General features: G+C 32.5%; 2 protein-coding genes across 3 annotated transcripts; both read left to right on the forward strand.

Moving 5' to 3' along the window:
- The first annotated feature begins 2658 nt into the window (after positions 1-2658).
- On the forward strand, positions 2659-7279 carry LOC122591207 (bifunctional L-3-cyanoalanine synthase/cysteine synthase 1, mitochondrial). The gene is made up of 9 exons (XM_043763432.1): positions 2659-2901; positions 5204-5313; positions 5399-5456; positions 5539-5802; positions 5946-6083; positions 6209-6260; positions 6388-6527; positions 6876-6956; positions 7077-7279. Exons 1-9 carry the CDS (start codon positions 2725-2727, stop codon positions 7173-7175), a joined length of 1119 nt encoding a protein of 372 aa, XP_043619367.1. The 5' UTR covers positions 2659-2724; the 3' UTR covers positions 7176-7279.
- Positions 7280-12022: 4743 nt separating this feature from the next.
- Positions 12023-26066, forward strand: LOC122593278 (ATP-dependent helicase BRM). 2 transcript variants are annotated; one of them, XM_043765668.1, is made up of 16 exons: positions 12023-12198; positions 12616-13635; positions 14210-15478; positions 15667-15779; positions 16277-16364; positions 16513-16599; positions 17182-17274; positions 17348-17431; positions 17524-17727; positions 18546-18785; positions 19793-20673; positions 21113-21722; positions 22410-22883; positions 23287-23520; positions 24268-25014; positions 25200-26066. In XM_043765668.1, the coding sequence occupies exons 1-15, from the start codon at positions 12058-12060 to the stop codon at positions 25003-25005; spliced, it is 6276 nt and encodes a 2091-aa protein (XP_043621603.1). In that variant the 5' UTR covers positions 12023-12057; the 3' UTR covers positions 25006-25014; positions 25200-26066. The 2 variants fall into 2 exon arrangements, with proteins under 2 accessions (XP_043621603.1, XP_043621602.1); XM_043765667.1 differs by lacking the exon at positions 25200-26066 and having other exon boundaries at positions 12026-12198; positions 24268-25172.
- The last annotated feature ends 1921 nt before the right edge of the window (positions 26067-27987 follow it).

The following is a 27987-nucleotide window of genomic DNA, read 5'->3' on the forward strand; positions in this document are numbered from 1 at the left end:
TTTTAATCAAAGTTATGGAATTCAAAGTACAATTTAGTTGGTTGAAATATATTTTGTTACGAGTAGATTGAAGTTCCTTTTATCAAATTATATGTACTTGTTTGTTAACATAGTATTGAAAATTCAATAAAAAGTTTTTGTGGTCAAGAGATCAGAACAACTTTAAAGTTGTATGTTAACTAGAAAATTTTGGACCCCGCGTTGCGAGGTCTCAATTCCTTTGTTGAAGCGGTTCATTATTTTAATATATATGCTGTGAATCTTCGACAGCTTAATAGAAATAATTTTGTTATTAATATGTTTGTTTAAAAGTATGCAAGAAAACAAAACGTAACCCGTAGTAGAAACCTGAACGGGATGTGATATGACAAAAATATTAATATATTAATACAGATATCAGGTGGATGCGATATAGCAAAATGCAAGTAGTGGTACGGGGTGTATCACAATAAGGTTGAATGACAATTAAAAAGTGTGAAAAAAAACAAAAGAAGTAACCCGTAATAAAAAATCCGAAAAGGAAAAACAAAACTAAAAAAGAAAAAGACGTGACAAAATCCGAACAGGATGCAATGTGGCAAAATCCAAACTATAAGAAACGTGCGATGTGTCACTTTATAGCCGATGCGACGTGTCAAGTTTTAATAAGCATGGTGACTATTGATAAACATGCCAAAAAAAAATGAAAGAAAAAACTCAAAATGGAATCCGTAATGTCAGAATCTAAATAGTGATGCGGGGTATATGATGAACCAATAAAAGAGATCATATACGCAAAAAAAAGGTATCAAAAAACCAAGAAAAACCAAAAGATAAATAACCTTAACGAAAATAGAAGTAACAAAGGAAAAATTTAAATTTTGTGTAAAAATTTCCAATATATTAATTCAAAACACAGAAGCCAAAAAACTATGATGAACACCAAGAAAAAACCCCAAACGGGATCCAAAATGACAAAATCTAAATAGTAATGGGGGGTATACGATGAACCAATAGAAAGAAAACAAAAAAACTATTTAATAAACCAACAAAAACCGAAAGAAAAATAACCTTAACGGGATCCGATATAGCAAAATTCAAAAAAACGCGGGGTCTAGGTAGACCAATAGAAAGAAAACACAAAAGCAAAAAAAACTATGTAGGAAACCAAGAAAAACCAAAAAAAAAATAACCTTAACGGAATCTGATATGGCAAAATCTGAGAAAAACACAGGATACAGACGAGACCAATAGAACAGCGCCACGTGACACATGACACTGTCCATAAGGCTCGCCATTAATGATATAGTAATTCCATATCCAAAATTTATAAATAGTTATAAGTATACAATATACAAACAACTTGATATATATTCTTTTATAAAAAAAAGTAAAAAGAGACGAAGTAATTGACTTGATTATTGCTTCTCTTCTACAGTATTTGTTGTTATTTTGACATTTTATTTATGGAGTATGGCCCCATCCGGACTTCCGGAGTGCTTGGCTTGAGCCGGCGTTTTAAAATTGACAAAAAATAAAAAGTAACTCCAACGTTGGTTTTTATGGGTTTTAGGTCTTAAATACCATCTTTGACGTTATATGGGGATGTTAATATGTAGACAGTCTTATCCTTATCAAAAATAGAGAGACTGCTTTCAAGTTTCACCAAAGGTAGAAAAAGACCTTCAGGTGACAGAAAGTTATTAAAATTATACTTTTGTAATCCGTTTTTAAAACTTTTGGATAAGCTTTTGACACTAGAAAAATTCTTTTTAAAAAGTAAATTACTTATGTAGCCCTTACATAATTGTTTGTTAATAAACTCTATGATATTTAGGCAAAATAATACTTTATTCTAATATTTGATTCGATGATAGAGCTATTTATCAGTTATCATCAATGGTCCTTACGTTTATTTTAGGACGATGTTACCACCGGAATTACAGAGAAAACCCTTCAATAGTCCGTCAAATGACACTATAACTTAATTAGGGTAAACATTCGTCTACCGCTCCACCTCATATTTGAACCGGGCCTTCTCAGACTAAATGTTCGATGAGAGACTTGACAGGTTATTATTTACTCTGTATACGAGCCAAAACTAATGTTGTCAAATATATAGAGAAACATTTTACCTTCTATTAGTTCTATATATAGGTATATAAATAATAATAATGTATAAGTTTTCAGGTTTTATAAAAACAAATGAACTTGTTATTGGAAATATGTAAAACAAACATCAATTTTAGTTTTGATCACCTATACTTGATCAAAACACACAAAAAAAAGTACACCAGATTCTACCAATCGAATCATTGAATTTAACCACAATATTAGACACCACCTAGTCCAAGCAATTGGGCTATAACTTTCATCTTTTGAACAACCATCGCTTTTATTTCATCGCATTTCCTATCATACGTAGTCACTTTCTTAGAAAAGGCTTAATTAGATTATATTATAAAAGTAAAAACATCATGATTAAACCATTCAACTTGTTGATTACATTTTTTTTATCTATATATATCCCCGAAAATACTTTTCTGTAGCCCCACAAGTTTCATCGGCAAAATGTCCAATCCTAAGAATATTCACATATATGTTCCTTTTTTGTAACAAAACCAAAACTTCAAGGATCAAAGTTGAACATTACACTGCTTATAATAACTACACTTTTTTTTCTTGCAATCTGCACTCCACACCTCTCATTCTAGCAATTCCACAGTGCAAGTAAATCCACCAAAAATGGCAGCATTAGCAAAGCTTCTCATAAAAAGAAGAAACTTATTCATCTCCGGCCAGAATTTGAGCGGAGCAAAGTTCTATACGTCTCAACCATTGCCGGAATCTTCATTTGCTCAAAGACTAAGAGATCTGCCTAAAGATCTCCCTGGTACCAATATAAGAAAAGATGCATCTCAGGTCATTTTCTAGCTACATATATATCTTGTTACTATCATATATATTTTGTGTATTATACTGAATTAATATCTATATATATACATATATGAATCTATGTATGTATAATTGTATATAAATTGAACCCGGACAACATAGTTATAAAGTAAAGCTGATTGGTTGGGTGTGTTTAATTAATTAATATATAATTGGACTATTGAAACACGTTCTTATTATTTTTTTTGTGTGTATACTGTAAGTCTGTAATTAATTTGAAGTTGGAACATTTGGTTTAATAAAAAAATTAACTTATAGTGTTATAGTTTTGTGATAATAGTAATTATTATTTGTATTAAATTTATTAACAACCTCTAAAAATCGGAGTACATTTTTATTCACGATACGTCATTTATGCTAAAAAGTTGATATTAAAATAAGAGAATTGAATCCTACTTTTATTAAGTGATCCACTAGCTTAGCTACAGGCTACTAGAGTGCATGTTTCTTTACGGTATAAAATATATGAACTAGAAAATCATGCAACCTAGTCATCAATTGATCGAATGGTTTATAAACGTTACCTTAATAATTCTATATATATCCTTTAGTTCAATTCTTTTTCATATTAATACTAAGACTATCAAAGTAGTTAAATACGAATAATATCAGCACTTCTAAATTGACACCCTAACGAAGAAATGCATATCAATAACATCTCTTCATTTTATTTTATTTTTGTCAATTTATTTTATTCACATACATATATATCCACATATATCCATTAAGGACCCCACGCCTTTTTTGCTTACCTTATCGATCACTTAACGAAACGCGTTCCAAACCAATAAGCCAAAGTGAAGAGAACGTGACCCTTGGCACCGGTCTAATTACATCCGTTTTAATCTACAACTTATGTCCTGTATTCAAAGTGTTATTTAACTACCACCAAAATGAGTTAGTAGTTTAGGTGTCATGTTTTTTTTTTTAACAGTATCTGAGTTCAGCAACATGCTTTTTTATATATTTAACTCTAATTCTAAAATGAAAACATATGATGAAAAAATCCATTTCTCTGTTCTTGGGTACATTTTACTAAAAAAAAGTATTTGAACTTAACACCTCTCATGTTATAGGTATGTTTAGATTTGAGTTTTTTTAGGTAAATATATATATATATATATTTTTATCATGGGTGTTATCTAAAATTTAATTTAATTAATAAACATTTCCAAGACGTAACCATAATATTTTTCTTGCATTTATTTGTGTTTTGATAAATTAAAAGACGATATCAACTTATTTTACTTCAAAACATTAAGATTCTGATTTAGTAGTTAATTTTGTATTAATTTCCAAGCAATCATTCATTTATAAATTGAAAATGTAGTTAAAAAGGTTACGAGTATTTTTTTTATTTATTTAAAAAAAACTATAATCCACTATTAAACGGGTATATTATTTGATATTATATTATTATACGACTCTTATTTCTAAATAGACACGGAATTAGGAAAACAAATTTAGCAAATGTGATCAAGGCTGCGGGTCCATAACTAGTGGCATGAAATTGAAAAGTAGCTGAATGTAGATAAGGGCTATTTTTGTCAGTTTGACATCCCTGTCACTTCTATTTTTGTGTTTGAGAAAGAGAAAGGGACCTTCATTTGTATATATGGATATGGAGGCTCAGATTCTTGTATGTCCACTTGTAATAATTATATTATTAAATTAAACTAAACTAAATTAACTACGTAATACAGTAATTCACATTGCATTATTGATCGAATTAGATACTAACATAAGAGCAAATAATATTTCTTGTGAGTTTTGTGTGTTTAACTATTCCCCAAAAAAACTTCAAAAAAATATAGCAGAAGATAATTTCACTTCGTAACCAACAATCGGACAACACCACTTGATGTAAAAAATATTATAATTTCATCATACTTTATTAAGCATAGTTTGACTATGGTTAATGCATAGTGAAATAGGGTACATATAACAATACCCGTTTTATAAACATCATATCAATCGTCATATATAAACAATTTGGGTTCCATAACTTGTTTCCAGAGGGTACATAGTAATTAAGAACCATGTACTGAATTCAAACTTCTTAATAGGAATGATAATATGATATGGTGTTAATTATCTAGTAAAGTTTGATTTTATAAACGTTTCTCACATGTTCCCCTTAGCAAAACCTTACACGGAGTCACGTTTTGCTACCCGTTGACAAATAACAACTAATATGTCCCAAAACCCGGCCAGTAATTTAATTGGTTGGAAATTTGGAAAGTATCAAATCTAACCCTTCAAATATCAGATTATAGGAAAAACACCCCTTGTATATCTCAACAAAGTCACGGAGGGTTGCGGTGCTTATGTTGCAGTCAAGCAAGAAATGTTTCAACCAACATCTAGCATCAAAGACAGGTTTAGACTCTCTCACAACTTCTTACTACGTTATCTAAAAGGAGTAAAAAAAAACTCACATTCTTTCCATAATTCGTGATTATAGACCCGCGCTTTCCATGATGAATGACGCTGAAGAGAAAGGGTTAATAACGCCCGGAAAGGTACTATATCAATGTCATGAACTTGAATTTTGAGATTAATAGAAGTAGTTAGTATTTAACTTGTATGCAATTAATGTACTAGACTGTGTTGATTGAGCCAACATCGGGGAACATGGGGATCAGTATGGCATTCATGGCCGCTTTGAAAGGCTACAAGATGGTGTTGACAATGCCCTCATACACCAGCTTAGAAAGGCGGGTGACAATGCGAGCATTTGGAGCTGATTTGATCCTCACTGACCCGCTTAAAGGCATGGGAGGTACCGTGAAGAAAGCATATGATCTTTTGGAATCCACACCTGATGCTTTCATGCTTCAACAATTTGCTAACCCTGCAAACACCAAGGTAAATGTACTTTTCAGTTGAAAATTACTATCAGTTATAAAAGAAAAAAAATGATTGATTATTTGTTTTTTGTTTTTTTACTGCAAACAAATCATTATTCTTGTAAAACATGAAATTTATGTTCTACAAATTCACATAAATAGGTGCATTTTGAGACCACGGGTCCGGAGATTTGGGATGACACGAATGGTAAAGTGGACATTTTCGTGATGGGGATTGGCAGTGGAGGCACTGTATCCGGTGTTGGACAATATCTTAAATCGAAAAATCCAGACGTTAAGGTACATAAACTAGTTTTTCAATCAAAAATCCCATTGGTAGCCATCACAAATAATGAAAATTGGACAATATATAGCTGGTTGTTCTTAGAATTCATCTAAATTGTTGTTGTTTTTTTCTTAAAAAGATTTATGGACTTGAGCCTGAGGAAAGCAATATACTAAATGGTGGCAAACCAGGTAATTAGCTTCATGTATCTGATCACTTTTTTTTTTTTTTTTTTATCTTCTCAAGATTATAAGTTACTCATATTCTCTGTGTACTCTTTATCACATATACTTATTGGGCCCGATTGTCATATCACAGGACCTCATCAAATAACAGGAAATGGGGTCGGATTCAAACCCGATATCTTGGACATGGACGTGATGGAGGAAGTCCTTATGGTATCTAGTGAAGATGCCGTAAACATGGCCAGAGAATTGGCCTTGAAAGAAGGACTTATGGTATGTAGGAGACTCATTATTTATTACTGCTATAATAATTTAGTCCAAAATAGCAAATGTAACTGTGACTTTTATCTACGTTGACACAAATACTAAAATATATCCATTTATCCAATAGTAGCTCTATATTTAAAGCTTTCTGTCACACTTACAGTGTGACATCAAATATAATCAGTAGTAAAAGCATCATATATTTGTCAGTTTTGAAGAGTACAATTGGGCGATTGGCTAAATGCCATCATAATTTATTTATTTTTGATAATATATACGAATATATGTTTAACACAACTTCTTTTTCAATTATAATTATAGTTTTGTCATTTTGCAATTTTGTTTTGTGTTTTTTAGGTTGGAATATCATCAGGAGCAAATACTGTTGCAGCCTTAAGGCTTGCTCAAAGGCCAGAAAACAAAGGCAAACTTATTGTGGTACGTATATATTTTCTTCTTTTTTCTTGTGAAATATTATTATTGAAAAACTAAATTTTAAAGATCCAAATACTAATGAAATTCACTTAAGAAAATTATATTTACTTTTTTCTTTTTCAGACAATTCACGCAAGTTTCGGAGAGAGGTATTTGTCATCCGTCTTGTTTGAGAAATTGAGAAAAGAGGCTGAGGCAATGCAACCAGTTTCTGTTGATTAATGGAATTTTTGAAGTACAATATATATTGAATATGTCATATTTAGTTCACATGTACTCACGAAATTATCAAACTTAATATATATAGTGTATACTATGTTGTTATACATGAGTTTGATTGTGTTTAAATATATTTATTATTTAAAAAAAGATGGATCTAAGAAAACTAAGCTCAATAACACAATCTCGATTTTGATCGTCCTCAAATAGTTGAAAATGGATCAATTGAAAGAACATCGATAAAATGATACATAAGTGTTTATTGATAGAACATATAACTAAATCTACACAAACACCAACTTTGTTACATTGACTCACTCTCATTATTTTGCATAATGTAATTACCAAAATTTGAAAAAAAATAAGATTCACTGCTCATTAGGCATCATATAAATGGTCATTCATATTTCATAGTTTCATATTGGATGAATTCGACAATGAAAGTCCAAATTCAAAATGTTTACTAGTTAATAATAATTAATCTAATCTGAAACTTTAAAGACTACTTGACATTAATAATAAATCATTCTTTTTATCAAAAGAAAAAAAATATATATATATTAATGACCTTTAGCATCCAAAAAAATAGAAGAAATTATCCCCAGTAACAAAAAAAAATTTCCAATTTAACCAAAAAAATCTTTCACAATTGATAATAACTAATAACCACATATTTATCAAGAAACAGAGAAATGATATAGTTACAAACAAAAGTTTACTAGCAACATTTATAAACTCATGTGGAACAATAGAAAAAACAGAGTGAATTAAGAGAGTGTTTGGAATTGCGTTATAAATTAATTATTGCGTTTGTAAAACGCAAATAATATGAAAAAGTGTTTGTATGAAAAAGTGATTATTCGTTATGAAAACGCAGTTTTGAAGAAGCATGTACCTACATGCTTTTTCAAAACGCAGTTTTGAAAACGCATAATTTATTTTGAAAACGCATATTTTGTTTTGTAATCGCAATAACAAACACCCCCTAAGAAATAGAAAATACACATGATTTTATTGGTGGTTATTGATGTCACATGTGCTTGTAAATTTATTTATAAATTCAAAAATAAGAAATCTATCGATGTCCATTCCTTTTTTCTTTTATTAAATATCAAACACGATAAGGTTTTTAGTTTTAGAATGATTTTTTATTATTTGAATCTCACTTCATACATTTAATATTTATAGTGATAGATTGTTAATCTTTAAATAAAGGTAAATAATATGTTGTTAAAAAAACACCTTTCTTCCTCCAAACAAATTTAAATATGTCTTTCAATTGTGAAATTCTCCATAACATAATGAATTCTTGTAATTTTTTCATTTGGTGTGGTTTTCTTGTAAAAAAACAATTTTTTTTCTATTTTATTTTATTTGATTATTACAGGGATAATAAATATCTTAGTTTACTTTTATATTATATCTAGGTATGGTGTATGAACATTGTTGGATTCAGTGGTTAATACTTTTGTCTTTGGAGACGGAGGTAAATTATTCAATTTTTACCTCATGCAAAGGGCAGGGGCCTAGCCTCTCATTTAGATATAACTTGGAAGTAGAACCTACGTAGAGGCGAAGTTGTTTACATCTCAAACTCCTCATACACCATACACCGTCAAGATATTGAACCAAAAACCTGTAGAAAAAGACATTGTGTATCACATATACATTTTATTTTGTAGGAGCATGACAATATAAACATTATGTTTAATGATATCACAACTAATATTAATATTAACAATATCATTAAATGCAATAAATGAAAAAAATATTATTTTAAATTTAAACTTTCTCGTATTTATTTTATATTAGGTCTGACAATATAATTTGTCGTGTTAGTTTATCAGCATCTTTGAATGATTTAATATATACTTAAGATATTAATATTAATATAAATGTATTAAAATATAGGGTTTTTTCGTATGTTTATATACATATTACTTAAGTTAGCATTAGAGTTAGAAATTCAATAATTATTAAAGATAAATAAAATGATAAAACAAAAAGTTATATATATGTATATATTGTACAAGGTATCTTACACAAATTTTTTAGTCATACAAGGTTCGAATCTTGCTGAGGGGCCAAAGGTTTATCTCAGTTAATTGTTATGCTTTTAGCCTGTGTTCTTTAGTTTTTTTTATGAATGAAGAGGAAAGAAGAGAAGAGAGATGAATGGAAGAGAAATAGTAGATTTTCTTTCTTTTTAAATCATCCCAAAATTAGGAAGAAAATATCTTTAACAAAATCTATTGAATTCTCCTTTCATATCTTTTCCTTTTTTTTCTCTTCTTCTTTTAAATAAAACTAAAGAACACAAAAAATTTTAATATCCTTCAAAATCCTTTCATTTCCCTTTTAGAAAAAACTCAAGAACATACCTTAGGTAGTTTAACTGGAGGATTCCCCCCTACAAGGTATTGAAGGTGACAGGGCTCTTTAGCAAACCCGGTTAAGAACTCGTAACATATATTATCTGTTGCGAGCAAATTACCCCCACCTTTCAAATTCTTTTTAAGAAAATCATCATTATGACTTTAAGTATAAAAAATTAATTATCACCTAAATCAAATATAAAAAAATTGATATAAAGTTAACACATAAATCAAACACTAGTAAATGTAAAAGTATATGATATAGAAAAAATTCATAAAGATAAATGGTTTATACATAATAAATGTTGTTTTATATGGTTACAAAAGTTTTTAAATGTTATATAAATTTTCAAAGTCTTTAAACATTAGCTCATTAGTTGAAAGGATATTTTTTTTATTCAGGAGGTCTTGGGTTCAAGTCTTGGAATGGATATAGAAAATCCCTTTATGAGGGTTTGACTTAATCAAGCCTAAGTTGACAGAGTTTACCATATTAATCGGTATTTGAAATAGACATTTATACTTCGAGAGAGCTCTCTAACGCGTATCCGGTTAAGAAAATGTTGCTAAACCTCTCGCTGTCGAATCACGATACAAAATTTCAAACGAAATCCACCTTTTTAAAAATATAAAATTTCAAATAATGAGCAAGATTTTATTATTATATTATTATATTTTAGAAAACAACAAATACATCATTAAATTCAAACAATAACTATAAAGATATGACACATTTAAATATATTTATTTATGGGCTTAGCTTGGATGTAATTAAGTGTATCATTTTTTGATGCATCTACTATAAAATTTAGGGGGTATTTTTGTAACATATCAATCTATGTGATATATGTGTGACAACACCTAAGAATTTTGTAGTTAACTGCATATTTGGTTTTCCTTTAATTTATTTATTTATTATTATTGTTAAAAAGGAAAGCTAACATATCTGTTGAAACAAATAGACATTTTTAAAATTTTTATGCTAATTAATCACATGGGAAATATAGTTAATTGGTTTGTAAAAAAAAATCTAGGGGCTACATGCTTATTGAAGTAAGTATTATTTTAAAAAAATATATATATTTTTTGGGGATAATTTCATATATGCCATTGATATGTCAAATAATATCATATTTGCCCAACTTAATTTTGAAATATCATATATGCCACTCTTATACGCTTAAATATCAAATATGCTATTCCTAATACACTCAAATATCAAATATGCCATTGTTAAGTAAAAAAAAAAATTATATGTGCCCAAATACATTATTATTAAATGTTATATATGTCGTCATTACTTTAAATTTATCATTAAATTTTAAATTCAAATTTATCTTATCTCTTTTAATTCATGAGTTTTCTTGCATCAAATGTCGTGGAGACGAATTAGTAAGCAAAAATATAAAAGCATCACATATGGTTGAGTCGCTTACAACCATGATCGCAACACTTACTATGTACCATGAATTGAAATGAATAATGGATTTAAAAAGATCAATCAATATAATCATGTCGGTAAAATTGAAATAAATTTACATGGTTCGAAAAAAAACCATGGATTGAACTATAAAAATAAGAGAAAACACGTGTGTAACTGTGAATTTTAAAATTTTAATTAATAATATTTTTTTAAAAATTATGTTTTATTTTGACTAAATTAATTTAATGGGGGCATATCTGATATATTTCATTGACATATATGGTGTTTTTCAAATTTAATAATAAAATATATGATATTTAAAATTTTATGTGAGGATATTTAATTTTTTTTGTTTAACAACGGCACATTTGATAATTAGTAGATTAGAAATAACATTTATGATATTTTGTTACTCAACAATGACATATTTGATATATTGATAAATTAAAAATAACATATATGATATTTCAAAATTTAATTGAACAAATATGATATTTTGTATCTTACTAATGGCATATATGAAATTTTCCTTATATTTTCTATTTAACCTCATGATTTTACCCAAGACCCATATAGCCATAGTTCACATACAATCGGGTCAACCCATTTCCATGTGATTACAGAAAACAAAACATTACAAAAATCATATCAGGTACCAAAATTGATATAAGTTCTAGGGTTTGGGTTTGACTGATAATATTACACAAATTTTGGTGTGTGAAACTGCAAATTACACACATCAAAACACACATACTTTACATGTGAATGAGAACCAGGGTACAAATCAGTGCTGTAATCACATGATTCATCACGATCCATCTCAAATTACTTGACCCATTTGAAAAAAAAAAAAAAAAAGAAAGCAAATTTATTGAAATCCATAAATTTTGAATTTTTCTTTATATAGGAGTAAAAAAGATTGAATTTTGATTGGTGGGTATGAGAGAGAAAGTTGTTTTTGTTTGAAGGGATCGTTTGGAGGGATTATTTATTTATTTACGGATTTAAAGTTTTAAAGTTTGGATTTTTATTTATGTATTTATAACAATTATAATATATAAATAAAAAAGATTGTAAATTTATTTGCATGCAATCCGGTGGTGGGCATGGGCGGAATATGGTGGCCGGACCACCGTCTGCCACCGCATCGCCATCATCTTCGTCGTCAGCTGTTTCGACACCCCAATCGGGTTTTGATCCAATGCAGCAGCAGCAGCAGCAAAGACAGGTTAGGACCTTTTTCCCCCTGTTATATATCTTTTATGTATACATATAAGGTTAGTAAATTTAGACTTTGTTTGATCTGGGTGTAGCTCAATTATTATATTTATGAAATTATTTGGCTGAATTTTTCATTTTCCGTGTGCTTGTTGTCATCAAGTTTTATGTCCAAGTTGTTTAAATATATAATTGAATCTTGCTATTAATTAAATTGGTCACAAAAGTTTGAATTTTTGGGGTGTGGAAGTCTATTAAGGACTTTTATATGGGGGGATATGTGTGTATAAAAGTGATTATAGCTGTCACAATAAAATACTCATTTTGCATTGTTTGGTCTGTCTAAGCTCGGGTTTTTAACAATGTGCTCCTTCTTCTTTTTTTGCTATAAGAACAATTGTCCTAGTTTTCTCATATGTTTTTGCAGTCGTTGCAGCAACAATTACTTCGAAACCCTGAAGGAAGAGAGGCGATGTTAGCTTATCAGTCTGGAAGTCTGCAAGGAGTCTTGGGAGGAAATGTTGCATCGAGTCCTAATTCTATCCAAATGCAAGGGCAAAATCGGAATCAGGGTTTTGATCAACAGATGATGAACCCTGTTCATCAAGCCTACACCCAATATGCTTTCCAAAACCAACAAAAATCAGCTCTAGGAATGCAACAACACCAAATGAGAATGGGATCAGCTGGCCCTTCTTCAAAGGATCCAAGCCACTCATTTCAGTCACAGAATTCAATGTCAAAGAAACAAGCGGATGACGGGCATGCAGGGGTTTCTGATCAAATTCAAAATCAGAGTCAAAATCAGAAACAGTATACTATGCCAACATCACTTGGCCAACTGGTGCAGGGTAATAGTAGTATGCGGCCCATGTCAGCCCCACAAGCTCCTCAAAATATGACAATGGCGGCTCAACTGCAAGCAATGCAGGCGTTGGCTTTAGAGCGTAACATAGATCTATCACTTCCACAAAACGCTAACTTGGTGGCACAGTTAATCCCGCTCATGCAGGCTAGAATGCAAAAGGCAAATGAAACCAACTTCACGAACGAGGGTTCACCAAGAGGGAATTCATCAAGTGATGTGTCAGGCCACTCGGGGTCCACCAAAACACGCCAGACCATGCCCCAGGGCCATCTTAGTTCAACATCGAACTCTTTACTAGTGAACAGTTCTACTGCCAGTCAGGGTCAGCAGCTTCCTCCTAGGCAGCCTACTCCTGTCAGTAGTGGGGTGTCATCCATGCATCCTCCACAGTCATCCATGAACATGAACCAGGGTTCTGAGGCAATGCAAATGCAACATGCTAGGCAACAACTAAGTCGATCCTCCCCACAACCAGTGGTGTCGTCTAACAATACCGGATCGACAAAACCAAATTCAAACTTTACGAAACAGCAACTACATGTTCTCAAAGCACAAATACTAGCGTTTAGACGCATAAAGGTATGTAGTGTCATGATTTATATTCGAGTGATTGACTTCTTGAATCATTGTTCTTGCTAAAACACTAGAAAAATATTAGCCTGCAAGAATTAACGTAACTGGACCCATTGTGGAAATGTAAAATGCACAAAAGTTGTAGTTTGCACCTTTGTCCATAATTGCTTGTAGTTGTGGAGGCAGTGACCTACATAGTATGCTGTCTTCACATGTGTATGCAAAAATATATATATATATATATTTTATATATTTATTGCATACCTTTTATCACTGTGAGAAGGGCATTGTTCTTTGGAGATGATTGTACAGGCGGGGTTGAGTGATGATTAAAAACGTTTTCTTGTCAAAATGGTTACTTTGCTACAGGCTGGGTTGGGTTGAAAAGCACTATGTTATTTATTGATAAAATTTTAATATGTCTGATTTAAATGATAAAGGATGGCATTTACTATTTTACATCACAAATGTCCAAAACGGATGTTTGGAAAGGCGATCACTCTGTTATTGTAATAAAGAAATTTGGTGCATAACCTTTTTGCCTTTCTATTGTGGACTTATTGATCTGGTTTGATGGCAGAAAGGAGACAAAACTCTACCAAATGAACTACTTCAAGCTATTGCTCCACCACCCTTAGAAACACAAACTCAACAGTCGGCTGCTGGAACTGTTAATGTGAAAAGTCAAAGTCAACCTGATGACCATGCTAAACAGTTAGAGTCCAATGACAAGAATCCCCAAGCTGCAACCTTTACGGGAGGAACGAATAATGTAAAGAGAGAAGATCATGAGGATATTACGGCAACAATCAATGCACAAAGTAAAACATCAATGCAGAAGGAAACTCCACCTGTTGTATCTGCTAAACAGGAACAAGAAGTTGAACACCGGGTTCAGAAAACTCCTGTGAGTGATGGTCCAATTGACAAAGGTAAAACAGTAATGTCAGAACCTGTTATGCTTCCTGACAATGTTCAAGGTAAAAGACCTTTACAACCGGCAAATCCACCTCAACCAAAAGATTCTGGTCCCAAAAAGTACCATGGACCGTTGTTTGACTTTCCTTTCTTTACCCGCAAGCATGATGCTTTCGGGTCAAGCATGATGCTCAACAGCAATAACAATCTTACTCTTGCATACGATCTCAAAGATCTTATTGCCGAAGATGGTACTGAAGTGATAAACAAAAAAAGAAATGAAAGTATTGAGAAGATAAATGGTTTACTGGCTGTTAATTTGGAAAAAAGAAGAATAAAACCGGATCTTCTTATAAGATTACAAATTGAAGAAAAAAAATTAAAACTTCAAGATTTACAAAAGCGTATAAGGGAAGAAGTTGAGCAACAACAACAGGATATAATGGCAATGCCAGATAGACCGTATCGGAAGTTTATCCGGTTATGTGAAAGGCAGCGAATGGAACTCAATAGGAAAGTACAGGCTGCTAAAAAAGCGATCCGTGATAAGCAATTGAAAGTTATTTTCCAGTGGCGTAAGAAGCTTCTAGAATCTCATTGGGCAATACGTGATGCAAGGACTCAAAGGAATAGGGGTGTTGCTAAATACCATGAGAAGATGTTGAGGGAGTTTTCAAAGAGAAAAGATGATGATAGGAGCAAAAGAATGGAGGCATTGAAAAATAATGATGTGGAGAGATATAGAGAGATTTTATTAGAACAACAAACGAGTCTGCCAGGTGAGGCTGCTGAGAGATATGAGGTTCTTTCCTCGTTTTTATCTCAGACGGAAGATTATCTTCATAAACTTGGAAGTAAAATAACGGCTGCAAAGAACCAACAGGAGGTAGCGGAGGCTGCACATGCTGCTTCTGCTGCTGCGAGAGCTCAGGTACCCACAAATCTGATTGTTTGTCCTTAAATATTTGGAGTAGTCATAGAGTTACCCAAACACTTGAAAGTGATTACTGTAATCAGGTTAAATGCACCTCTGAACTCCCCTACATATGTATATGTATATTTTTTTATACGGGCGTACATGTAAATTTGTATTTCGATGTTTTGTATGTGTTGGTAAAGGGTCTGTCAGAAGAAGAAGTGAGAGCTGCAGCCTCTTGTGCCGGGGAAGAAGTTTTGATAAGAAATCGCTTCTCAGAAATGAATGCACCCCAGGATAGTTCATCTGTTAGCAAGTATGTTCTTCATCACTTATATTTTGCAATGATAGCTTGTTCATTCAAAAGATACATGGAAAGTTGGAAACATTTTTTGGGTAAATTTACTGCAGTTGATAGGATTGAACAGAGTAAACAAGTTAAAAGTTTGTTCTAACTTGGATTATTGAACAAGAAAATTATTACCCCTCCCTCCTTTTTCATTTCTCTCCTTTTCATTTTATTGTTTGGAAAAACGCTTAAGTGTTAGTATATTTGAGAGTGTCCAACTTCCACATACGCTGCAACATTTTATAATTAAAAAGTTTGTAGCAAGTCCAATTTAGGCTTATTTACTAGTGGGCTCACTATAATGTGAGCTTGGGTGTTCGTTTAAACTCAGATTATGATATAAAGTTGCAGTATTTAGTTTGGAGGGTTTGAATACAACTAATTCTGATTGCGGGTCTCCGTGTAGATATGATGAAAATATTTAGAGGTGTTTCTTACATTTTGCTTCTCATGATTGTTGACAGGTACTATACCCTTGCACATGCTGTGAATGAAAGGGTCTTAAGACAACCCTCGATGTTGAGATGTGGAACTTTGCGGGACTATCAGCTTGTATGTTGTTATATCTTATACTCTTATGCATCAACTCATGATCGTTTCATATTGAGTTGACACATGGGTTCCATTGACTTAGGTTCCAGTCAGTTTTGTTACACTTGAATGTATATTGATCTTATCAATCAATTGATTAATCTTCCAGGTTGGGTTACAATGGATGCTTTCGTTGTACAACAATAAGTTAAACGGGATATTGGCTGATGAAATGGGTCTTGGGAAAACCGTGCAGGTAAAGTTTTGCTGTTCATGCTGTGACCGACTGTTAGGTCAAATTTTCTATAGTCGATTTCGTTTATATATATGGACTACATGATGTAAGAATTATCCGTATTCTTTAATCTCCTATTAGGTCAAACAGGCTAAACCAACCCAGTTAGGTAAAAAGAAAAAAGCCAAATAAGTTGCACAAGTCGCAAAAAATTTGTGTTTAACTGATAAAATCTTCTGAATTTTAATTCTTTTATGTTATAGTATTACTGAAAGAGTATAACTTTTGTAAATTTATCTGACACTAGTTGTTATAGAAGCATTTATTTAGAAAAGTTTTGAACCAACCTAACCTGCCTCGATGCGCAGGAAGATTTACCCTTTTTTTATCCGGCTACCCGACCTGTCAATTTTTATTTTTGAACCACACACATATGCTTTTCTTTTATTGTTATTAACAATAAAGACTGAGATATTACTGGCCTTGACATGATGTTGAATAGCTAAACGAATCGACTCTTGTATTATCGGGAAGGTGGGAAAGGTCCATTTATGTGGTGGTGAACATATATAATGGTCATGATAAGATGTCACGCTTCTGCAGGTTATGGCATTAATTGCTTACCTGATGGAGTTTAAAAGCAATTACGGTCCACATCTTATAATTGTTCCCAATGCTGTTCTGGTGAATTGGAAGGTTTGTTTAGTTTTGTTGCATTTGATCATTATTTCTATATCTCTTTTATCTTACTTGATATTATTTTCAACAGAGTGAATTACATAATTGGTTGCCTAATGTATCCTGCATTTACTATGTCGGTAACAAGGATCAAAGGGCAAAATTGTTCTCTCAAGTACATATTCATGCTTATCTTTTATTAAAAATCTTTCAAGTTTTCTTGGTGCGACTTTTCAGTGACTCGTGTTTTTTATTTTATAACTTTAGGAGGTTTGTGCCATGAAATTCAATGTGCTTGTGACAACCTATGAATTTATTATGTTTGATCGCGGAAAACTTTCAAGAGTCGATTGGAAGTATATTATTATTGATGAAGCACAAAGAATGAAGGATAGAGAGTCTGTGTTAGCTCGTGATCTTGACAAATACCGCTGCCAAAGACGCCTCCTTCTTACTGGGACCCCCTTGCAGGTCCGTATTGGCCTTCCAAAACAATTAATTTGCCATATATATATATATATAATATATTTGTACAGGCCAAAAATAGGTAAATTTAAGAATGGGTCAAAACGAGCTGGGTTGACCAGTGAACATCTTTTATGTTGCTTTTCCTGATTTTCATAAATAGTTGATTTTGATAACTATGACAACAAAAAGTATCATTTAAATCATTATTCGGTTTTGGTAAGCTATTTACAGGAGGTTGTAAGCACTTTCTGTATACTTTGGATGACTTCTAAATTGTTCAGCCCATTTCTTGTTTTAGCTACATGTTTTTTTGCTTAAAGCCATTTGATCTGTTACCAAATACCTATATAACATAGCCAAGATAACTTCACTAAAAAAATGATCAAAACGGAAAGTTTGCTATAGATCTACTATCTATTAATTTTTATTCACCAATGGTAGTAGATAATTGGGCGTAATCTATTGTGTCCAATATCTATCCTATTTCTAGTGAAGTCCAAAACAACCATGTTGGTGCTTGTCACATTTGCGAAAATGATTTTCTTGTTTGTGTCGCTCACACATGGAGGGGTCGACTTACCCATGTCTCATTATCACTATGGCTATGGCCTTGGGGTGAAAATGATTTTCTTTATTCTTTACACCTCATCTCAAAATTCATGCAACGTTAGACTTGGCACACCATGTACTACCACTATTTTTTTTTAAAAATCTCAATAATATGTGAAGACTATTTATTGGGAAAAGAATTAATTTTGTATGTGTGTGTTAGTGTCTATGCTTGCATTTTAGTCAAGCTGATGTGATTGTCTGCTTTGCAGAATGATCTTAAAGAACTCTGGTCATTATTGAACCTACTGCTTCCAGAGGTATTTGATAACAAGAAAGCTTTTCATGACTGGTTTTCAAAGCCTTTTCAAAAAGAAGTGGCACATAGTGGTGAAGATGATTGGCTAGAAACCGAGAAAAAAGTTATCATCATTCACCGACTTCATCAAATCTTAGAGCCTTTTATGCTTAGGCGCCGTGTTGAAGATGTTGAAGGTTCACTTCCTCCAAAGGTATGCTTAAGGGGGTGTTCGTTGGGAAAATAATTGACTTAATGAGTAAATGACTTAATTGACTTAATGTAAAAAATGACTTAATTGAAAAGTCACAGATATTACTGCTCCATGAATTAAGTTGCTGTCATTTAATTATTTTCTCTTTAAGTGTTCATCCAGCACATATACAAACAGAAACAATACTGATTAATCTATACAGACAATATTTATCAGGACAAACACTTTCGTTTTATCCAGATAGCACTTAATGAGTAAAGAAACAAGCAATCCCTTACTTTTGTAACGAAACCTATCCCAATGACTGATTGAATTTCTAATAGCCACCAGCTTTTCAAAAAGAAATAAAAAAGAAAGTTCATATATATGAGCCAGAAGTTGGAAAATGTGCGATTTGGGTAATGGTGATTGGTGAAAACACCTAATGTTGGGTTGACCCAAAAACATATTCTTTATGTAATTTTGCTTACTTGTACTACATTAATGTGGTAAATATGTTTACAATGGTTATGTCACCACACTATAACTTGTTTTTTTCTTCATAAAAATGATTTAGGAGATTGTATTTCCTTGAAAATACACTAGACGATTTCCTACCAATTTGACCAATAGCCATGTTAACTATTTTTTTCTTTAATTTGACTGGTCAGAGATAACACATAGCTTCAACAGATACTTCAAAAGTAAATGGGTCAAAATGATATGTGCATCATTCTAGACAAAAGCTTTCAATCGTAGTTTCCCCCACGTTACTGATATTTCTGCAATCCCCTGTACTATTCGAAAACAGGTTGTTGCATTTACAAATCCCAAATTTTTATTCAAAAAAGTATTGGATTGTATTAGATATACTTAGTTACTTAAGTAGTTGAAACAAAGGGATTAATGAAGTGTTGGAAAATCAATCCAAGTGGACACCACCTGTTATGATCATTTACCCAATGTGTCCATTTTGGCATGGATTAACAAAGTGCTCCACAAACTCATAAGTTTTTTGATTATTGCAGATTTCTATCATATTGCGGTGTAAAATGTCGGCAATTCAAGGTGCCATATATGATTGGATCAAAGCTACTGGTACTATTCGAGTTGACCCAGAAGATGAGGAACGTAAAGCTCAAAGGAGTTCAATGTACCAATCGAAAACATACAGACCCTTACATAACAGGTGTATGGAGCTTCGAAAAACTTGCAATCATCCATTGCTCAATTACCCATATTTTAATGATTTCTCTAAAGATTTTTTAGTTCGATCATGTGGGAAGTTATGGATTCTTGATAGAATTTTAGTAAAGCTTCAAAGCACGGGACATCGAGTGCTTCTTTTCAGTACAATGACAAAACTTTTGGATATCTTGGAGGAATATTTACAGTGGAGGAGACTTGTATACAGAAGAATTGACGGTACAACGAGTTTAGAAGAACGTGAATCGGCTATTGTTGATTTCAATAGTCCAGATACGGATTGCTTTATCTTCTTGCTTAGCATTCGGGCAGCGGGACGAGGTTTAAATCTTCAAACTGCTGACACTGTTATCATTTACGACCCTGACCCCAACCCAAAAAACGAAGAGCAGGCAGTTGCTCGGGCTCACCGAATTGGGCAAAAGCGAGAGGTCAAAGTTATTTACATGGAAGCCGTGGTTGATAAAATTTCTAGCCATGAAAAAGAGGATAATTTTAGGAATGAGGGTACTGTTGACTCTGATGATGATCTTGCTGGGAAGGATCGCTATATAGGGTCTATTGAGAGCCTTATACGGAGTAATATTCAACAATACAAGATTGATATGGCCGACGAAGTTATAAATGCTGGGAGATTCGATCAGAGAACTACACATGAAGAGAGGCGTTCAACTTTGGAGAGTTTGTTACGTGATGAAGAAAGGTAAAGTTAGAGTTGTCATATCTATGGTAATTGGTTAAATTAGCAATGATGACCTTACAATATTTGAAAAACAGACTATAGTATTTTCTGGATAAGTGTGCTAACATAACTATATGCATAAGCAGGTTATATTACATTTAAGCCTCCTATAATCAGTTTCTAGTGTTTGAATGGCGAATCTGGCTCAGACAATCTTATTATTTACGGGTTTAATAATCTTAAGGAGCTGCAATACCAAGCATTATGATGATTCCATATCACATAATAACTTTTAAAGTGCAATACCAAACATCCTCTTTGTATGATGGTAGAGTTGTGTTTAATCGAGTATCATAGGAGTGTGTGTTTATCTCTTAGGTTTAGGAGTTACTTCTCCTTTTATTTTATTTCTGGTTGGTTTGGTTTTGCTCTTTACTATCAATTATTCTGGTCCTTTCAGGTACCAACAAACTGTTCATGATGTTCCCTCCCTTCAAGAGGTAAACCGAATGATTGCTAGAAGTGAAGAAGAGGTCGAGCTTTTTGATCAAATGGATGAAGAATTTGATTGGGCCGAAGAAATGACTAGATACGATCAAGTTCCCAATTGGCTCCGGGCTGGTACCCGTGAGGTAAATGCTATTGTGGCCAGAGTATCCAAAAAAAACATAGAGAATGTGATAGATACTGAAAACAATGAAGATGATGTTCCCGTGAATAGAAGGGGACGGTACAAAGATAAGAAGTTCCCAAACTATGCTGAATTGGATGATGATATTGAAGAGTTCTCGGAAGCTACCTCTGAAGAGGGAGATGATGTTGAGACCGTTGATGCTAATGAAACACCAAAGATCGTTAAAGGCGAATCAGAAGATGATCTTCCAGTATCTGCTAATCGATATGAATATCCTCGTGGTCCTGATGCTACCAAGATTCAAGAATCAGGCTCTTCGGGGTCATCGTCAGATAGTCGGAAATTGATGCCGATAGCAACTCCTTCTACATCTTCTCAGAAGTTTGGTTCACTTTCTGCACTTGAGGGCAGGCCGGGTTCCCGCTCAAAAAGACTGGTATGAGATAGTTAAATAGTTTTACTGTATTATTTATTGATATAAGAGGTGACAAAGTGGGTGGGTCAGGCACCAGTTTTGGGTCAGGTGGGTAATTTTATATACGCTGATCGGCTGACCTACTAACACTTAATTTGTCCTTGCCACTTTTTGTTATGTAAGTATGGATGTTAGTTTTATAAAGATATAGGATCTGAAATGGAAAACAACACGTACAAGGACCATTCGTTTACTCAATTAGGGAAGGTGGTGTCAAACGAACGTTTAAGGCCATTGTTATTTTAGTTTATGATTAAAAATTGGACTAGTCACCAGTATAATCCATTACCAGGTAACCAATTCTTTTCTGTATTATTAACTTACTAATGTAAGTCCTTTTATGTTGATTATGCAAGAACGTTCCTTTTACGTGCATATTGCCCTCTCTGGAAACCATATGTGAAAATATTCATCTAAATTCTTTAAATCAAAATATATTAAAGGTTATAAGCATCTGAGTACATTTTAAGCAACTTTATACACATATTTCCTGCATTGTCCTTTTCCAGCATTTCTAAAGTTCTACCCATTGGATATAGAAGTATTAAATTATTTACCAATATATAGGCAATGGGGTCAATTTTACCACCTTTAATTGTTTCATGATTGGTATTATTGGTCGCATCTAATTTCTTATCTGCCAACTAGCATGATGATCTAGAGGAGGGGGAGATAGTATTTTCCGGAGATTCTCATATGGACCTTCAGCAATCAGGTAGTGGGACCCACGAACACGATGAAGGTGAAGATGAACAAGTCTTGCAACCGAAAATAAAGCGGAAACGTAGCATTCGTATTCGACCAAAGCAAGAGAAGCCTACTCTTCTTCGTGGTGATACTTCTAAGTTACCTTGTCAGGCTGACCGAAAAGCAAATGTGAAAACTGAACACAAGGAGAAAGTGTTGATTGATCAAACCAATCCGTCACGCAAGAATAAACAAACTCCGTCTAGTCGGAAAAACTCAAATAAGGCAAATGTGAATGTTGCTGTGAGACCAACCAGGGGAAATTCCACACCTACCCATTCAAAAGATGCTGTTGAGCACCCTAAAGCAAGTCGAGATGCTAAAGTGGGACCTTCAGTTGGTGGGATCAAGATGTCCGAGGCGATCCAAAGAAGGGTATGCGTGTTTTGTCTTGTAGATAGATCTGTCCATTTAAATGTAGTACAAGTATATTACAAGCTGCTTGATCTTCACAAAGGTTCCTTTATTTTGTTTGAGCATAAAGGAGGTTCCAATGAATGGCTTAAAAGAAAAAATTAAGAGAACCCAAGTGAAAATCAATAAATGCAAGTGTAAAATCTTATCAAGGGTGTCTAGGTTATCTTGTAGAAGTCTCAATCACTTGAACAAGCTTATGCACGGGGGTTTTTGGATGTGCATTTTAAAAGCCACTTGATTAAAATTTATAACATAATCAGTTCATTAAAAGTTAGGGATGAGTAGGTAGTTTTACATTTATCTCGATAATTATAAATTACGACGCCTTATCTCCCTTGATCTTTATGTTTCTTGCTTGCAGTGCAAAAATGTAATAACAAAGATCCAACGGAGAATTGACAAGGAAGGCCAACAAATTATTCCTTTGCTAACTGATCTTTGGAAGAAAACTGAAAGTCATGGGACTAATCTTCTTGATCTACGCAAGATTGAACTTCGTGTCGATCATCTTGAGTACAATTCAGTTCCTGAATTGATTGTGGATGTTCAGGCTATGTTGAAAGGTGGAATGCATTATTTTGGATTTTCACATGAGGTATGCCCTTTTTTATTATATCCTTACATAAATGTTAAATTGAGCACATCGTTTAGGAATGTGTCTAACAAACAGTCAAACGTCTTAAAACTCTTTTACTCTTGCTCCCATTGTCCAACAAAATGTAACACCTGTCTGTCCTGAGACCCCTCACAAAGATTCAACAATTCCTTCTAAATTTTTATATCTGAATTACTCCCTTTATGTCCCGAAGTTTTTGTTTTGTACTTTTGTTCATATTAACGGGGATTACTCATCAGATGGTTAACCAATACAGATCAACAAACCATGTATCAAGTTATATGTTGTAGTTTCCGAACAAAGGGATTAACAAGATTTTTCTAGATCCATATTACTATCATGAATTCTTTGTAGTAATTTCAATGAGCCTTAGCTGTCATTTGAACTTAATTGATGAAAAAAATAGAGAGGACATAGCTGACATTATTCTTGTAAGCTGTAATGTTTTTCTTTTGCAATTATTATGTTTGTCTCTCAAAGTGGTTCTAAATTAACAAAATCAGTTCAGAGTCACCCAAAAGTCTACGTTTAATGTACCCTTTCACTTTTATGTGTATTTACTATTTGCATCATAATTAAAACATTGGGTTATTTATTAAAGAGTGGACCAACAAATTTTTTTGTTTGCTAGCCCAACCAGATAGCACAAGTGACCCATTTTAACTACACATTACCAGGTACTGACTGTTCGTGTATTTTCTGACTATTCTAATTTCTGATGAACAGGTGAGATCCGAGGCAAGAAAAGTACATGATCTGTTTTTTGATATATTGAAAATTGCATTTCCAGACACCGACTATCGAGAAGCTAGAAGTGCACTCACTTTCTCTGGGTCCATAGCTACCTCCGCATCAGCCCTGTCTTCTAGAGGTGTACCACCTGTCTCGTCGCCTAGATGTGTACCTTCTATCCAGTCTCCTAGAGGTGTACCTTCTGTCCAGTCTCCTAGAGGTGTACCTCTTGTCTCGTCTCCTAGAGGTGTACCTTCTGGCTCATCTCCAAGAGGTATACCGCCAATTGGTCAACCCAAGCGACAAAAACAGATAGCCGAGGTTGACCTGCAACCTAGCCCTACCTCAAAAGGACTCTCTCGTGGGTCTGGCTCTAATGCTCAGAGAGAAACAAGGTTCGGAAATAGCAGCACCAGAGACTCGAATGATCTTCAAGACGAACAAAGACCATTCACCCATCCGGGTGAGCTTGTAATCTGCAAGAAGAAACGGAAAGACAGGGAGAAATCATTGGCTAAACCAGGGAACAGGTCAGGAGGTTCAGTTTCGCCTAATGGCATTGGTCGAGAAGTCAAGAGCCCTGGGCAAACTAGAATGAGTCAAGGTCAACATGGGTGGCCTAATAATCAGTCTCCCCGGCAAGGAAGTGGAAGTGGAAATGGAACTGGTTGGGCTAACCCTGTTAAGCGGATGAGAACTGATGCAGGGAAAAGAAGGCCGAGTCATCTGTGAATGTTTTAGGTCAGCATCTTGACTTGTAACTTTTTATAATTGCTTTTTAACTACTAGTGTTATAGCTGAAGGTACAAATAGGCATGTCATTGGATCTTTTGACCAAGATTGAAGTTGATATGTAAACATAATCGCTTTTCTGGAATGAGATTTCCATTTACAATAAACATGTAATGAAATTCCCATGATTTTAGGTTTCTGTTTTCCATGTGTTGAGAGTCTCGTTTGAGGTGTATGGAAAGGGTCTCGTGCAACCAAATACACGGGGGTGGCATGCCCATCATATCTCAAGTGTTACCAGTTATGCCGTTGTTGCACGTTCAAACTGAGCAATACGCTGAAGATTGATGCAATGCTTGAGAGAAATTAGATAATAATCAACGAAATGTTAAGCCTACACTGATCGGGTCATTTGAAGGTTGTCGTATGAGTTAGATATCTGTAGGTTAGTGACGTAGCTGGGTAAATTAATATAAATCATATGAATTAGTCCAGTTTAGGTGTAGTATGCTTCTTGTTGATCCCTGTGATCATCAACTCATCTTCTTTTTTCTTTTTTTTTTTTTTTTTTTTTTTTTAATCTTTTCTAAATAACTTTTTTAAAAAAAATTGGTTGCTAATAATGCCTAGAGCATGATCTGCTGCGACAAGCCAAACACCCATTTTCAGACATCCAATTATCTGAGTACCCATTTTAACCACTTACTCCTACAAGATATTTGAGTTGTGTTGGACCAAGCAAGGGAATATAGAGTCGAGCTATATTTTATGCATATTGAGCTATATTTCATGCATATTTTTAAAATGGAAAACAAAAGGAGGTCATGATATACGAACAATATAAACATACGATAGATCAAAAGCCAGCAAATAGAACCCAAGTGAAGAACCTTTTCATTTCTCTTCAGTTTTGTTGCTAAATAATTACAAGCACGATGCTAGCAAACTATACATTTGAACACAAAGTTATCTACGACGCATATTGTACTTTGCTATTATACTTTTGGTTGTCAGTTACATATATTTTAGAGATAAATGTACCAAATCGTCTTGTTTTGCTATTGGGTATCTAACTTAAAATTCCCATTGTATCAAACTCTATGTTCGTTTCTATCTGTGTGTATCAAATTTTATGTTCATTTCTATTGTGTCTATCAAACTTTATGATCATTTCTATCGTATGTATCAAACTTTATGTTCGTTGTAGATGTATGTATCTAATTATTTCTTCATCATGTAAAAAGTATTTTTCCTGACATGACAACCATATAAGTTGTCACGGCAAACGCCTTTAAACGCTTTAGCGGCATAAATATTATGGGAAATAATAAGTATTAATACTCATCTCTTATTTGACTACAATTCGCCTCAAAAATAAAAAGAGATTTTCATAAACAGATGTTTCTTTTTCCTTTTACTCGTAAACATGCTTCTATATGCGTACAAAAAATGTGACCTTAAAAAACCAAGACCCCAAAGCATACATTTTTTCCCCCGAGAGGTAAATGTGTCACGTCATATTCATCAAAATCGTGTTTTTTGTTTTATACATCCATCTTGGATACATATTCATCAAAATGATGCATCCAACAAAAAACGTGATTTTTTTGATTTTGACGAATCAATATGTTGTTAAACACTTAAATAATGACAATTAGTTTGCATTATGTTAGTTTTATGGACTTTTAATGCATCAAAATGATGCTTTTAAGTGTTCTCACCGTTTTTATTTTAAGATTGTTTTCATCGGAGTGTTACCTCATTTATATAAGTTATATAGGTTGCCAGATACACATAAAAGCAAAAAGACCAATTTGATATATATTTTATGAGGTTTGAGAATTGGGAATTGTTTTAAAAAAAAATCAAATATATCAGAATAAAACGTGTTCAATAATATTTTGTACATTTATACCTATATATTTATATATCTCTATAGGATATTTTTTTTAATTAATTGGCATTTATTATAGATTACCATGTAGGATTTTTCATTATTTATCATACTTACATTAATTTCCTAATTTTATGCATTCCTTTAAATATTATTTTTTATCCAAACCATCATTAAGTAATAATAAAAAAGTAAAAAGTAAAAAAAAAACAACATAAATGATAATAAGTCGGCTCAAGATCATCAAATTGGATGACATATCTATTTTCATATTTTTAATAGGTTTTTTCAATTTATTTTTCTAAATGTACAATAGTCTTCATATTTTATATCATAAATATTATTATAATTACATAACATTTTATTACCATTGCTTAAACTATATACTATTTCTTATAGATAACTTATTGTTGAAATTTTATAAGTTAATCATTTTTTATAATCATATTGATATTTTTTCACTTCAAACATGTATTATTATTAATTATTATTTTAACTAAGTGAAGATAAAGATAAGACTAATATGGGTTAAGTCTTCTGATATCAACTAAGTTTGCTTATTTGTCATTTTTTTTTAGCATTTTATGATACTATTTAAGAGAAATACTTAATAAAAGTCTATTATTTAAGGATTATATAATGAATAAAAACTTTCGGGATTTTAAACTTTGTCACATACCTATATTTAGAGTAAGAATTACATAACGATTATATCGAATTGATTTAGTATTAAATTAAATACAATATAGTGTTTTTTTTCTCTCTTCATCCTTATGCATTAAAATTGAATATATGTTGATGGCTTATTTGTATAATATATTTTAAATATTCTATTTTTTAATTTTATTTATTATTACACAAGTGCATAATTTAAATATTATTAGATAGATAAGTACATTTAGGATTAAAATATATTCATTTATTATGTAACCGTCTTTAATAAATAAGTTTAAATTTAAATACATTATTACAGTATTGTACTCTTATACTTCAAATTGGAAGATGTATTATTTATTTTTATCGAAATTTTATGACAACAATTATTTACCATGCAACGCATTAGTTTAATCTAGTTATACTATAAAGCA

The sequence above is a fragment of the Erigeron canadensis genome, chromosome 3 (assembly GCF_010389155.1).
Source record: "Erigeron canadensis isolate Cc75 chromosome 3, C_canadensis_v1, whole genome shotgun sequence".
In the NCBI taxonomy this organism is placed as follows: Eukaryota; Viridiplantae; Streptophyta; class Magnoliopsida; order Asterales; family Asteraceae; genus Erigeron; species Erigeron canadensis.